We start from the raw sequence: 12606 nt of genomic DNA on the forward strand, positions 1-12606 counted from the left end.
GACAACCACCATGATGGCTACTAGAGAAGATGTTTTTCAACTGTTGCTCTTGCCTCCTGAACCAAAGCAGAAAAAACATAATCCCTGATCTGAAACCTGTGAACAGCCTCGTCAAACCGCTTCAGTCCCTGAGCCTTTGGATAACCCCCTCCCCATCCTGTTTGGCTTTGTGAGGTAAGCTATATGGAAGGAAAGAGTGTGGAATACTGCCTGGACAGATCCTTTCTCTTGCTGAGGAGACCTATGCACACAAGTAAAGAGAAGACACTAACAGAAAAAGATTTGAAGGAATTAGAAGTATAGCGAGGGTGTGATTGTCCATAATCCAACTCCAGTCAAGGGTGGATAGATGGTGTTTGGCCGTCATTATAAGAGGCTCTGGTTGATAAATACTGTCTGGTATTTCCTTGCTGACTTTTTACCCTCACACCACAGGCCCTGATGGCTGTGGTCCATTATGCAAATACAACTCCCTGAATCAAGCTGTGGGTGACTCACCCACCCCCTTTAAAGCCACGTTGGGTTCGAGGCAGTGACTGCTCAGGGTAGAAGCCATGGCTCACAGACCCTGCTTCTCCTACTGGCTATTGGTCTGCTGGTTGGTGGTAACTGTGGCAGAAGGTAAGGGTTTTGCTTTTATTCCCCTGTGGGTCCACTAATTAATAAGCTGTGTAAAAAGAATGAATTTGGCTCCATGATTATGCATATCCATGAACTGGAAATATTTACGTCAGCTTCCATCAGCCTGTGTGGTTAAAGAGAAAGACACTGAATTTTTATCATCGGAAGATATTGGTCTGAGTCTCAGTCTTAGCTATATAACTTTAGATGCACTTAACTGCTCTGAAATGCATTTCCTCTTGTGTAAAGTGACAGCATGAATGACATCCATTATTATGGGGGTTGTTAGGACCAAATGAGCTATCCTGCAAGAAGAGCTCTTCAAGCTTCAAGCACTATATGAATACTAGTTACTATTGTTGTGGAGCTAACAATATCCCCCATGAATTACAGCAATGTCCACCTCTTTGATTTCCCAATAACGTGGTAATTTGCACATGGTGGGTGTTCACTTTCTGTTTGTTAATGCTTTAATCACAGTTGTGATTAAAATTGTGTCCAAAGCAGTCAGTTGTGTCCTGGTGCTGCGGAGGTGAGCCTAGACTTCTTGCTTTAAGATTCTATGAGATTCAATTTCTCCACTGCTCCTTTCTCTTTCCTTTTCCCCCACTACAAAATTTCCAGGTGGCCTGAGCCAGAGAATTGGTTTGCAAACCCTGGGGACAGGCAAGAAAAGGAGGAGAGCCCCATGAGTCATACCGAGCCCTCCACCCCTTTCATGTGGCCCTGGAACTTTGCAGGGGTGCAGCCAGACCCTAGGAGACCCTAGTCATCCCCCAACCAGTTCGCTGCGCCCATGCACCACAGCTCATAACAGAGTGGAGAGGAGCAGGTCTATTGGAGCTGGTGGTTCCAGAAAGTGAACCACTCTTCAGGAAACCCTATAAACATGTAGCTAAATAAGTTATAATGAAATTAGAGGTTTATTCACTTTTTTTAAGCACTGCTAAAATGTGATTTCTGTTTTGGGCTCCCTCTTCTCCACTGTCCCTCAGACTGGCCTCAAAGTTCTTCGGATGCAGCTTCACTCTCTCCAGGCAGCCCTGGCTCCAGGTCATCACTTGTTTATACCTGTCCTGGCTCTGCCAGACAGGATCGCGTGTGAGTCCCCAAACTCACACCGTCCTCTCTCATCTCCATGGCAGCAGCTGTGGCTAGCCCCTCCCCTGTTTTCACCTGATATTACAATTCTGCTTCATATGATGTCGTTTAGTGTCACTATGGTACTACCTTCACAACAGTTTTCTTAAGATATGAAGCTTTAAAATTGCAAACTCCCTCTATCTGCCATTTTTGAATTCTTACAGCAATTCGTACATCGCCCACGGTACTTACTGCGTTATGCTCTGTATTATAGATCCATGTGTTTGTAGCATCTCCCCATAGGCCCTGTTTCTTCATCTCTGCCTTTGGCGCAGCTCCTAACACAGTAACCTGTACACTGTTGAGTCGACTAGACTCACAGCATAGGATTGAAAGAGGCCTGTGTGAACTTGTGTGAAGTGGGCTCCAAAGTCTTTATCTGTAAAATTAGGGACTTGACCAAAATAGCCAGTCATTCTGTGAGTCTATGAAGTGAATTAAGTTGCAGTTATTGTGAGCAAGTTAATCAGGGCTTATATTTCTTTTTGGTTCGCCTCTGAAGGCGCCTGAGAATGTATAAAAGAAGAAGTGCATACTTATACATCAAGTATAAAGCTTACTTCTCTTAAAAATCAGGGTAGCTCACTACAAAACAGCTATTGTCTGCCCATACAACCACAGACTACAGGTAATTATATTTTCTAAAAAGAGGTCATCTCATCCTTACTTTCTTTAAAGTACTAGTTGGCGTACTACGAATTTCATGTCTAGACTATAATAAACCCACTTAAAATTGATATCCAAACTCCAGCAATAGTTTGGCTTGATTATTTTATTATCCTCTAATTCTGAATGTAAATTTTTTTGCAAATTTTATGGGTTTGGCAGGACTTCCTTGGCAGTCCAGTGGTAAGACTCCACATTTCCACTGCAGGGCACATGGATCTGATTTCTGGCCTGGAAAATAAGATCCCACATGCCATGTAACCAAAAAAAATTTTTTTTTTTTTTTTTCTGAGACTAGAATGAAAGATTCACTTAGACTTGCAAAAATCTACAGAAATGAACTCAACATCCATTAATACAATCCACGCCTGCCTGCCTGGCCACTCACTCAACTCATCTGTTATGTACTGGGCATAAGTACTCACACTAAGTGAAGGACTGTTTATAGCAATGACCAATAGGGCCTTCCTGGACAGTACAGTTGGTAAAGAATTCACCTGCAATGCGGGAGACCTTGTTTCGATTCCTGGGTTGGGAAGATCTGCTGGAGAATAGAAAGGCTACCCATTCCAGTATTCTTGGGCTCACCTTGTGACTCAGCTGGTAAAGAATCCGCCTGCAATGTGGGAGACCTAGGTTTGATCCCTGGGTTGGGAAGATCCCCAGGAGAAGGGAAATAATACCCATTCCAGTATTTTGGCCTGGAGATTTCCATGAACTGTATAGTCCATGGGGTCACAAAGAGTCAGACACAACTGAGAGACTTTCACTTTCACTTTCAATGACCAGTAGAGTCAACAGTCCTCCTCATCTTCATGGAGGTTCAATAACCTAGTAGCTCAGTTCAGTTCAGTTCAGTTGCTCAGTGGTGTCCAACTCTTTGCAACCCATGGACTGCAGCACAACAGGCCTGCCTGTCCATCCCCAACTCCCAGGGTTTACTCAAACTCATGTCCATTGAGTTGGTGATGCCATTCAACCATCTCATCCTCTGTCATCCCCTTCTCCTCCCACCTTCAATCTTTCCCAGCATCAGGGTCTTTTCCAATGAGTTGGCACTTTGCATCAGGTGGCCAAAGTATTATAGCTTCAGTTTCAGCATCAGTCCTTCCAATGAATATTCAAGGTTGATCTCCTTTAGGATTGACTGGCTGGATCTCCTTGCTGTCCAAGGGACTCTCAAGAGTCTTTTCCAATACCACAGTTCAAAAGCATCAATTCTTCAGTGCTCAGTTTTCTTTAAAGTCCAACTCTCACATCCATGTCTGAGCACTTTACATATCTTATTTTAGACACTACAGCAAGCCAATAAGTAGCATTATTTTCTCCATTTTAACAAATAAGGAAAGGCAGACTTGGAGGAAGCTGTCAATTAAGTTATGGAAGCTGTCAGTAGTCACACAATTATTAAATGGCAGAGCTCATATAAGTCATAGAGCTCAGGGATTCTATGCTGTTTTTAAAAATTATGAAAGTATGATAACATTTACAAGTGACTTGGAAAATGCAGAACAAAGTTACATATAGTTCCATTGCATATTACAATTATTTTTTAAGTAGATAAATTAAGATTTTTAGTTGGAGTTAAAATAGCAAACTCTCAAAAATTAATTGAATAATAGACAGAAAAGCAGAAGGAGGTGGTGGACCTGAAAAGCATTATGAACAAATTCAACATAATTATGATTTATACAATTTTCACACAACAGCAGAATACAAATTTTATTCAAGTTCCCATAGTCTGTAAACCAGGAGAGACTGGAACATATCCAGGAGTGTAAAACAGGATGCAAAAATTTCATGGTCTAAAGGTACTGAAATCATACACAGTCTGTTCTCTTAAGGGATCCTGTGCTTTTAAACACTATGCTATTCTTCCTCTCAAAATGTTTCCAATCTGCATTTAAATATTTGACTGACTATAGTCTAATTAAGGTTACAGAAAAGCTCTCATTTTCGATATTCAGTATCTTTGGTGTCCTGTCAGTATGCTACAGAGTGAGAAATATTTGCTTGTTAATAATCACATTATCCCTGAGAAGTAGGAAAGTGATAACTTTTGCAGTTATGGAAACAGATCTCTCTCAGTCTGATCGAGTCCCCTGTAGGCACAGTGCTAGTGATCAGGAGACCAGGTATGCACGATGAGCTCGCAGGTACATCAGTGGAGGAGGAATATAACCACGGAATACTAATCATATAACCAGTAAATATGGTGAAAGTGGACTCATGGGTGCTATGGAAGCATATTGCTAAAGGCCTTAAGGCAGCTTCAGGGGAGGGAAGACCTCCTTGAGGAAATGAGACGTGAAATCTTCATAGAGATAAACCAGGCAAGTTCAGTTCAGTTCAGTCGCTCAGTCGTGTCTGCCTCTTTGCAACCCCGTGAATCGCAGCACGCCACGCCTCCCTGTCGATCACCAACTCCCAGAGTTCACTCAGATTCACGTCCATCGAGTCAGTGATGTCATCCAGCCGTCTCATCCTCTGTCGTCCCCTTCTCCTCCTGCCCCTAATCCCTCCCAGCATCAGAGTCTTTTCCAATGAGTCAACTCTTCGCATGAGGTGGCCAAAGTACTGGAGTTTCAACTTTAGCATCATTCCCTCCAAAGAAATCCCAGGGCTGATCTTCAGAATGGACTGGCTGGATCTCCTTGCAGTCCAAGGGACTCTCAAGAGTCTTCTCCAACACCACACTTCAAAAGCATCAATTCTTCGGCGCTCAGCCTTCCTCACAGTCCAACTCTCACATCCATACATGACCACAGGAAAAACCATAGCCTTGACTAAACGGACCTTAGTCGGCAAAGTAATGTCTCTGCTTTTGAATATGCTATCTAGGTTGGTCATAACTTTTCTTCCAAGGAGTAAGCGTCTTTTAATTTCATGGCTGCAATCACCATCTGCAGTGATTTTGGAGCCCCCAAAAATAAAATCTGACACTGTTTCCCCATCTATTTCCCATGAAGTGATGGGACCAGATGCCATGATCTTCGTTTTCTGAATGTTGAGATTTAAGCCAACTTTTTCACTCTCCACTTTCACTTTCATCAAGAGACTTTTGAGTTCCTCTTCACTTTCTGCCATAAGGGTGGTGTCATCTGCATATCTGAGGTTATTGATATTTTCTCCCAGAAATCTTGATTCAAATGATGTTCTTGGCATCTGGAACCAATTTTTTAAAAGCCCAGGACCATTGATGATTGCTGTCAAAGTAGTTGTCAACATTTGTCAGAAGAGAGCATTGACTAATACTGGACAAACCAGGGATTTCTCTGGTGGTCCAGTGGTTAAGACTCTGAGTTTCGAAAGCAGAGTGCATGAGACAACACTAATACTTCTTTGTGGGATGGTGGAAACAGAGTCAGATTCCTATGGATTAAATGGGTGGGGGAAAAGGGAGTCAGAGTGTGTAGACTTCTTTTTGAAGTGAGAGAAGTAGAAACAAAGAAGTTCGTGGCAGATCACTGAAGTTTTCCCTCTGAAATATGAAGCAAAATAATCTGCTTAGAAAGGTCAGGAGAATTGAATGAAGAAGAATGAGAATGTTGAAGGGGCTTTGAAGAGACTATGGAAGGTTTAGAAGACAGAGAGAATGGATCAGAACACGGACAGACAGAAGAATTCAGGAGCAGTATTAACTCTTTCGAGACCATGAATGGCATCGACCCACTCACAAAATCCTGGGACAGTTCCCCAAATAAGTCCCTAAATTTCCCAAATGTTACACCACTTGAGCTAGCCAACCAGCAACCTGAAATAGTCACCATGTGTCTAGTCTGCTGGGAGAACGTGGTTTTGTGTGAGCTAGTTACTGGCACAAGCATATATCTTGACCTTGAGTGCTCAGAAATTCCTGGAAGAAGAGAGCATTGACTAATATTGGACAAACCAGGGACTTCTCTGGTGGTCCAGTGGTTAAGACTCTGAGTTTCCAAAGTAGAATGCATGAGTTCAATCCTTGGTCAAGGAATTAAGATCTCACATGCTACATGGCATGGTCAAAAAAAACAAAATTAAAAAAATTTTTTTTAATTTTAAAAAACACTAGACATCCCAGAGTCAGGCAAACACTAACAACTCTAATACCCCATTGTCAGGAGGATTTGGTGAGTAGCCTCAGTTTTGAGAAGCAAAATGAGCACAAAGGGTGGATGTTTTAAAAGCTAGAATCCAATTTACTGAGTGGCAGAGCCCAAGACCTAGCTAAACCTGATCTGATAGCAAAATGTCCCAATGGAGCTCAAGAATAAGGCTAGCTTCCTCTCTAGCAACTGGATTCTCAGCAGAAAGGTTTTATGTTTAAAAGGTTCATAACTAATCTGATTGTATAGGAGGAAAGAATGAGTGATATGGCATTAAGTCATCTTCTGTAGTTTGAAATGTCTTAATCCAGTTTCAACCATAACATTTTAATACTCAGTAGCCTGAGTGGATCCGGGAGAAAGAGTCAGTATTTAATTCACCCATTCAAACTGGATTAACAAAATAATAGAGGTGATTATTATAAAGATATTTCCAAGAAACTTAAGTACAGCCAGCCCTCAAAAAGACCAACCCTGGAAAGTCAAGAGCCAAAGTTACGCTCACAATCACCCTGTGTCCACATAGGCACTTGTCTCTTTTTCTCTTTGAGAGGCCTTCCCCATTTTACAGCTATGAAAAGACTGGCTTGTCTGTTTATTCAACATTCAACTGGCCAGCGGCTGACTCTCCAGCCTCTCCCCTACACCTTCTCCTTACATCCTCCACTGTGTCACTTTGTTGAAATTCTTGGATGAAATCTGATTTTTCACTGGCCAGTCAATGAAAGAGTTGAATGTCTAACAACAGTCTTGTGAGGAATTCATTTTTTCCATCATTCACACTCAGCTGCTCTTTCCAGACTTATATTGGCAAGTTCCTAAAGGAGAGAAGGGATAATTTTCTAAAGGAAATCTTGCTATTTCATAGCCAATTTGATTAAATGATACAGCTAGAGGAAAGACCTTGACACTGGATATTGATCCAAATTTCTCCTCAGAAACTTGTCATCTGGTCCTCAGTGCTCATCCCTCTGCTGCCTGTAGACTCTCCCTCTGTCCTCTTCAGGGAGCAATTTCACTGCTGGGAAAGTGAAGCAAGTCTTTTGGATTAATAGCCTTCGTGGGGACAGTTACTTTTCTTAACATTACATTTTTTTCCACCAAACTTTCTTTTTTATTTATAATTTATGCACAATAAAAGGCACACATCTTAAAAGTGCAGATGAATCACTTTTTACATATATGCATATGTGCATATAATCATGTGTGCACATATATTTTTGTGTATATTTGTATGTATGTGTATAAATATAAATGTGTGTGCATATCTCCATATTCATATAACAACCACCCAGATCAAGATTGAAAGAATTCACTGATTCCTTTCTCCACAAATAACACCTACACGTAACCCTAAGCTGTTTTTCACTTTTTTTAAACCATTCAGTTCAGTTCAGTTGCTCAGTCATGTCCGACTCTATGCAACCCATGGACTTCAGCATGCCCAGGCCTTCCTGTCCATCACCAACTCCCAGAGCCTACCCAAACTCATGTGCATCACATCAGTGATGCCATCCAACCCTCTCATCCTCTGTTGTCCCTTTCTTCTCCCACCTTTAATCTTTCACAGCATTAGGGTCTTTTCCAGTGAGTCAGCTCTTTACATCAGGTAGCCAAAGTATTGGAGTTTCAGCTTCAGCATCAGTCCTACCAATGAATATTCAGGACTGACTTCCTTTAAGATGGACTGGTTGGATCTCTTTGCAGTCCAAGGGACTCTCAAGAGTCTTCTCCAACACCACAGTTCAAAAGCATCAGTTCTTTGGTACTCAGCTTCCTTTATAGTCCAACTCTCACACCCATACACGACTAGTGGAAAAACCATAGCTTTGACTAGATGGACCTTTGCTGACAAAGTACTGTCTCTGCTTTTTAATATGCTATCTAGGTTGGTCATAACTTTCCTTCCAAGGAATAAGCTTCTTTTAATTTCATGGCTGCAGTCACCATCTGCAGTGATTTGGGAGCCCTCAAAAATAAAATCTCTCACTGTTTCCATTGTTTCCCCCTCTATTTGCCATGAAGTGATGGGACCAGATGCCATGATCTTAGTTTTCTGAATGTTGAGTTTTAAGCCAGCTTTTTCACTCACCTCTTCCACTTTCACCAAGAGGCTCTTTAGTTCTTCTTCACTTTTTGCCATAAGGGTGGTGTCATCTGCATATCTGAGGTTATTGGTATTTCCCCCAGAAATCTTGGTTCCAGCTTGTGCTTCATCTATCCTGGCATTTCTCATGATGTACTCTGCATAGAAGTTAAATAACCTGGGTGACAGTATACAGCCTTGACATACTCCTTTCCCAATTTGGAACCAGTCTGTTGTTCCATGTCCAGTTCTAACTGTTGCCTCTTGACCTGCACACAGATTTCTCAGAAGGCAGGTCAGGTGGTCTGGTATTCCCGTCTCTTTAAGAACTTTCCACATTGACATGAATCCACCACGACAATGTATGGCAAAACCGATACAGTATTGTAAAGTAAAATAAAGTAAAAATAAAAATTAGAAAAAAAGAACTTTCCACAGTTTGTTGTGATCCACACACTCAAAGGCTTTGGCATAGTCAATAAAGCAGAAGTAAATGTTTTCTGAAACTCTCTTGCTTTTTCAATGATCCAGTGAATGTTGGCAATTTGATCTCTGGTTCCTCTGCCTATTCTAAATCCAGCTTGAACATCTTTCATAGATTAACATAATTTTGCTTGTTCTTGAACTTCATATAAATGGAATCTTACACTACATACTCTTTTGTGTCTAACTTCTTTGGCTCAACATAGTATCATAGGAGACATCCATGTTGTTGTATTCATAATTCTTGGTCTTTATTACTGAGTAGTATTTTATTGTATCAATACATAGTTTATTTATCCTCACCTATTGATGGTTTCTGTGTGTATGTACTTAGTTGCTTCAGTCATGTACAACTCTTTGTGATCCTTTGTACCACAGCCCACCAAGCTCCTCTGTCCATGGGATTCTCCAGGCAGAATACTGGAGTGGGTTGCCATGCCCTCCTCCAGGGGATCTTTCCAACCCAAGTCTCCCACATTGCAGGCGTATTCTTTACCATCCAAGCCACCAGGGAGCCCACTGATGGTTTCTAGGTTTAGGTTAATATGAATAAGAGTGCTATGCAGATTTCCTTGGTGGTCTCATGGTTAAGACTCTGCACTTCCCCTGCAGGGGGAACTGGTTTGATCCTTGGTCAGAGAACTAAGATCCCACATACCCCAGAGTGTGGCCAAAAAAAAGAGCTGCTTAAAAAACAAAAATTCTTAAATTAACCTTCTGTAGATATACGTACTCATTTCTCGTGGGTAAATTCTCCAGCATGGAATTTCTAGGTCACAAGGAGTGTCCATGTCTCATTTTACCGACCTAGACAGTTCTCTTAAACATGCTTTAGGGAGACTCTAGAATTCTCCCTTCCATTCTTTCTCCTCTGCGACACCTGAAGACTCTCCCCTCTGCTCCTGTCATCAGGCCTATTTTCTGACATGCACTTTTCTCCCCACAGGACAAGAAGAAGTGGTCACTCCTCCTGGAGACTCACAAAATAATGCAAACCCTACAGACTGCGAGATCTTTACACTCACCCCTCCCCCTGCCACAAGGAACCCAGTGACAAGGATCCAGCCCATCACCAGGACACCCAGGTGTCCCCTCCATTTTTTCCCACCAAGATGGCCCCGAGTCTACATTAGGTTTCCATACAGGCTTTACCCCCCTCCAAAGTGGAACCACCATTTTCAATTCCATCCATATTTTTGTCCACACAGTCGCCTTCCTCCTTATTACAATTATTCCCCCAGGAGAAGACTCTGGAGAGGAAGTTCCTCTGAGGAAAGCAGAGAAAAGAGAGAAGCCCCAAATGTGCTGAAGTGAAAGAAGCCAAGGCCTCAGAAAAGACTAGAAAAAGTTTTGTGCTTTCAGTTTTCAACTAGAACAACTGGGTTGGAAAATTATGCCGCTTAAACTCCACTGACTGGAAATTGTTCTCCTTGTCAGCAGTGAATGTATTGGTTTATAGGTTATTCATGATAAAAAAATAGAAGCAATAACTACATTATTCTTATCCTCTACTTTTTATGATCACAGCATGTTTATGCAAGAAAAGTTCTGAAATGAGTGGTTCCCATAATTCCTATCATCCTGCAAAACTGGAAGAATCAGCTCCATCCTCTAAATCACAGTGAAGAGCATTTAAATAAAATGAGACTGCTATAAACCAAATGGAGACATTAATGACACCCTTTTATGCTTACTGGAAAACTCACAAAGCAAGGCACATTTACAAAGTGATCTTTAGAAGAAATTATAAAAGACAAGAAAGTTTTGTTTTATTCTGTTTGACAGTGGTTATTCATTCATTTTTAATTGACATACAATTGACATAATATTATATTAGTTCCAGGTTATATAACATAATGATTCAATATTTGTATATGTTACAGAATGATTACCACAATAGTTCAGTTAACATCTATTACCATAAATAATTACAAAACTTCTTTCTTGTGAAGAGAATTTTCAAGATCCACTCAGTTTTCTAACAACAAAAGGAAATTATAAAGATTAAAATAAAAGGCTCTGGGGAGTTTAACAATAGGTACTATTTTAAAGATACTATAAACTAAATTACCTAACCAAAAAAGTTATTTTTAAACTGTAATATCTAAATATACTTTAATGTTAACTGTTTAAGCCACCAGTGAAAATTAGTATATATCTCACTGTTTCTCCTATTATCTTCGTATGCATGCTAAGTCACTTCAGTTGTATTCAGCTGTTTGTGACCCTATGGACTGTAGCTCATCAGGTTCCTCTGTCTGTGGGATTCTCCAGGCAAAAATACTGGAGTGAGTTCCCATCCTCTTCTCTTCATACATATAGATACTAGTTTAAATTATATACTTCCCCTAAAACTTTCAACATGATTCTAGGCTCAAAATTCAAGTACGGAGATGTTTGAGTAAGTCTAAAACTCCACAGACACAAATTCAGTCAACTATAGGAAACTTGTATTGTGAGAGGGCAATATGAGCAACAAATCCCACAGGCTGTGTTCATTTCTTATTGATATTTATTTAGCCATTCTGTAAAATACTGCCTCCTTTTTGTGTGTTCACCTTGCCTGTAACATAGGAACCTCGGTTTCTCATATGTGGTCAGTGGCTTACATCTGTTCCTCCCAAAAACCATGTGCAAAGTTGCTGCTGCTGCTTCTACGAAGGAAAAAAAAAGTAGGGGTTTGGGGGCACACAAAGACGTGGAGATGCTCGGAATGTTGCCTGGGAAATGGAGAGATATATAAAGTCATCATGCTCTGTTTCCTCACTATATTAAAAGATAAAAAGAAAAACACTGTTTTCTTTACTACATAGCAAATTTTCATCCTAAGAACAAATATTTGCTTAGAAATCACAAGCTTAAGTAAACCTGTATTTGAAATCCTCCTTAAGGATGTTTTTTAATCTATATTTTGTAATAAACTTGCTCACTCATTTGTTTTCTTTTTGGTTGATGGGGCATAATCTGAAAAGGGCCAACCTTGGGCAAACCTGAAGACAGATCAGTGCTGTATTTGAACCTTACCTCCCTCCCCGGACCTCCTGCTTCATTACCTCTCACGCTTACCTCTCACTGCTCACCCAGCTGTTCCATGAGCTCACCACACTCCACCACCCAAAACCAACCTACCTGGTTCTAACAGGTCTTTCTCTCCCCAGACATTTGAACTTTTGCAATCCAGTATCTCAGCATGGTTCAGTCGCTTAGTCACATGTGATTCTTTGCAACCCTATGGACTATAGGGATCGCCATTAAATCTGCTCTGAAACCCAATCCTTGAAGGCCTTGTTAGTGATCTATTGTCGGGGTCCAGCCCTGGTGGATCCAGGGAATTCAAAACGGGGACAGAGTCGGTGTTTGAGGAATTAATTGCTTAATTAAAGATATGGAGGGAGATTAGAAAGAAATAGTGTAGTAGGAAAATAAGTGGAGAAAAGAGGCTGAATAACTTGGTTTTCATGGAAAACCAATAAAGTTCCAAGACAAGGAACTTGCATCGTCTATGTAGGCCACTGGCGCCCT

The 12606-nt window shown here is 41.0% G+C and overlaps 1 protein-coding gene across 1 annotated transcript; it reads left to right on the forward strand.

Moving 5' to 3' along the window:
• The first annotated feature begins 554 nt into the window (after window positions 1-554).
• Window positions 555-10398, forward strand: ODAPH (odontogenesis associated phosphoprotein). The gene is made up of 3 exons (XM_069594997.1): window positions 555-621; window positions 10031-10170; window positions 10315-10398. The coding sequence occupies exons 1-3, from the start codon at window positions 555-557 to the stop codon at window positions 10396-10398; spliced, it is 291 nt and encodes a 96-aa protein (XP_069451098.1).
• Window positions 10399-12606: the final 2208 nt, after the last annotated feature.

Source organism: Ovis canadensis, chromosome 6 (assembly GCF_042477335.2).
Source record: "Ovis canadensis isolate MfBH-ARS-UI-01 breed Bighorn chromosome 6, ARS-UI_OviCan_v2, whole genome shotgun sequence".
NCBI lineage: Eukaryota > Metazoa > Chordata > Mammalia > Artiodactyla > Bovidae > Ovis > Ovis canadensis.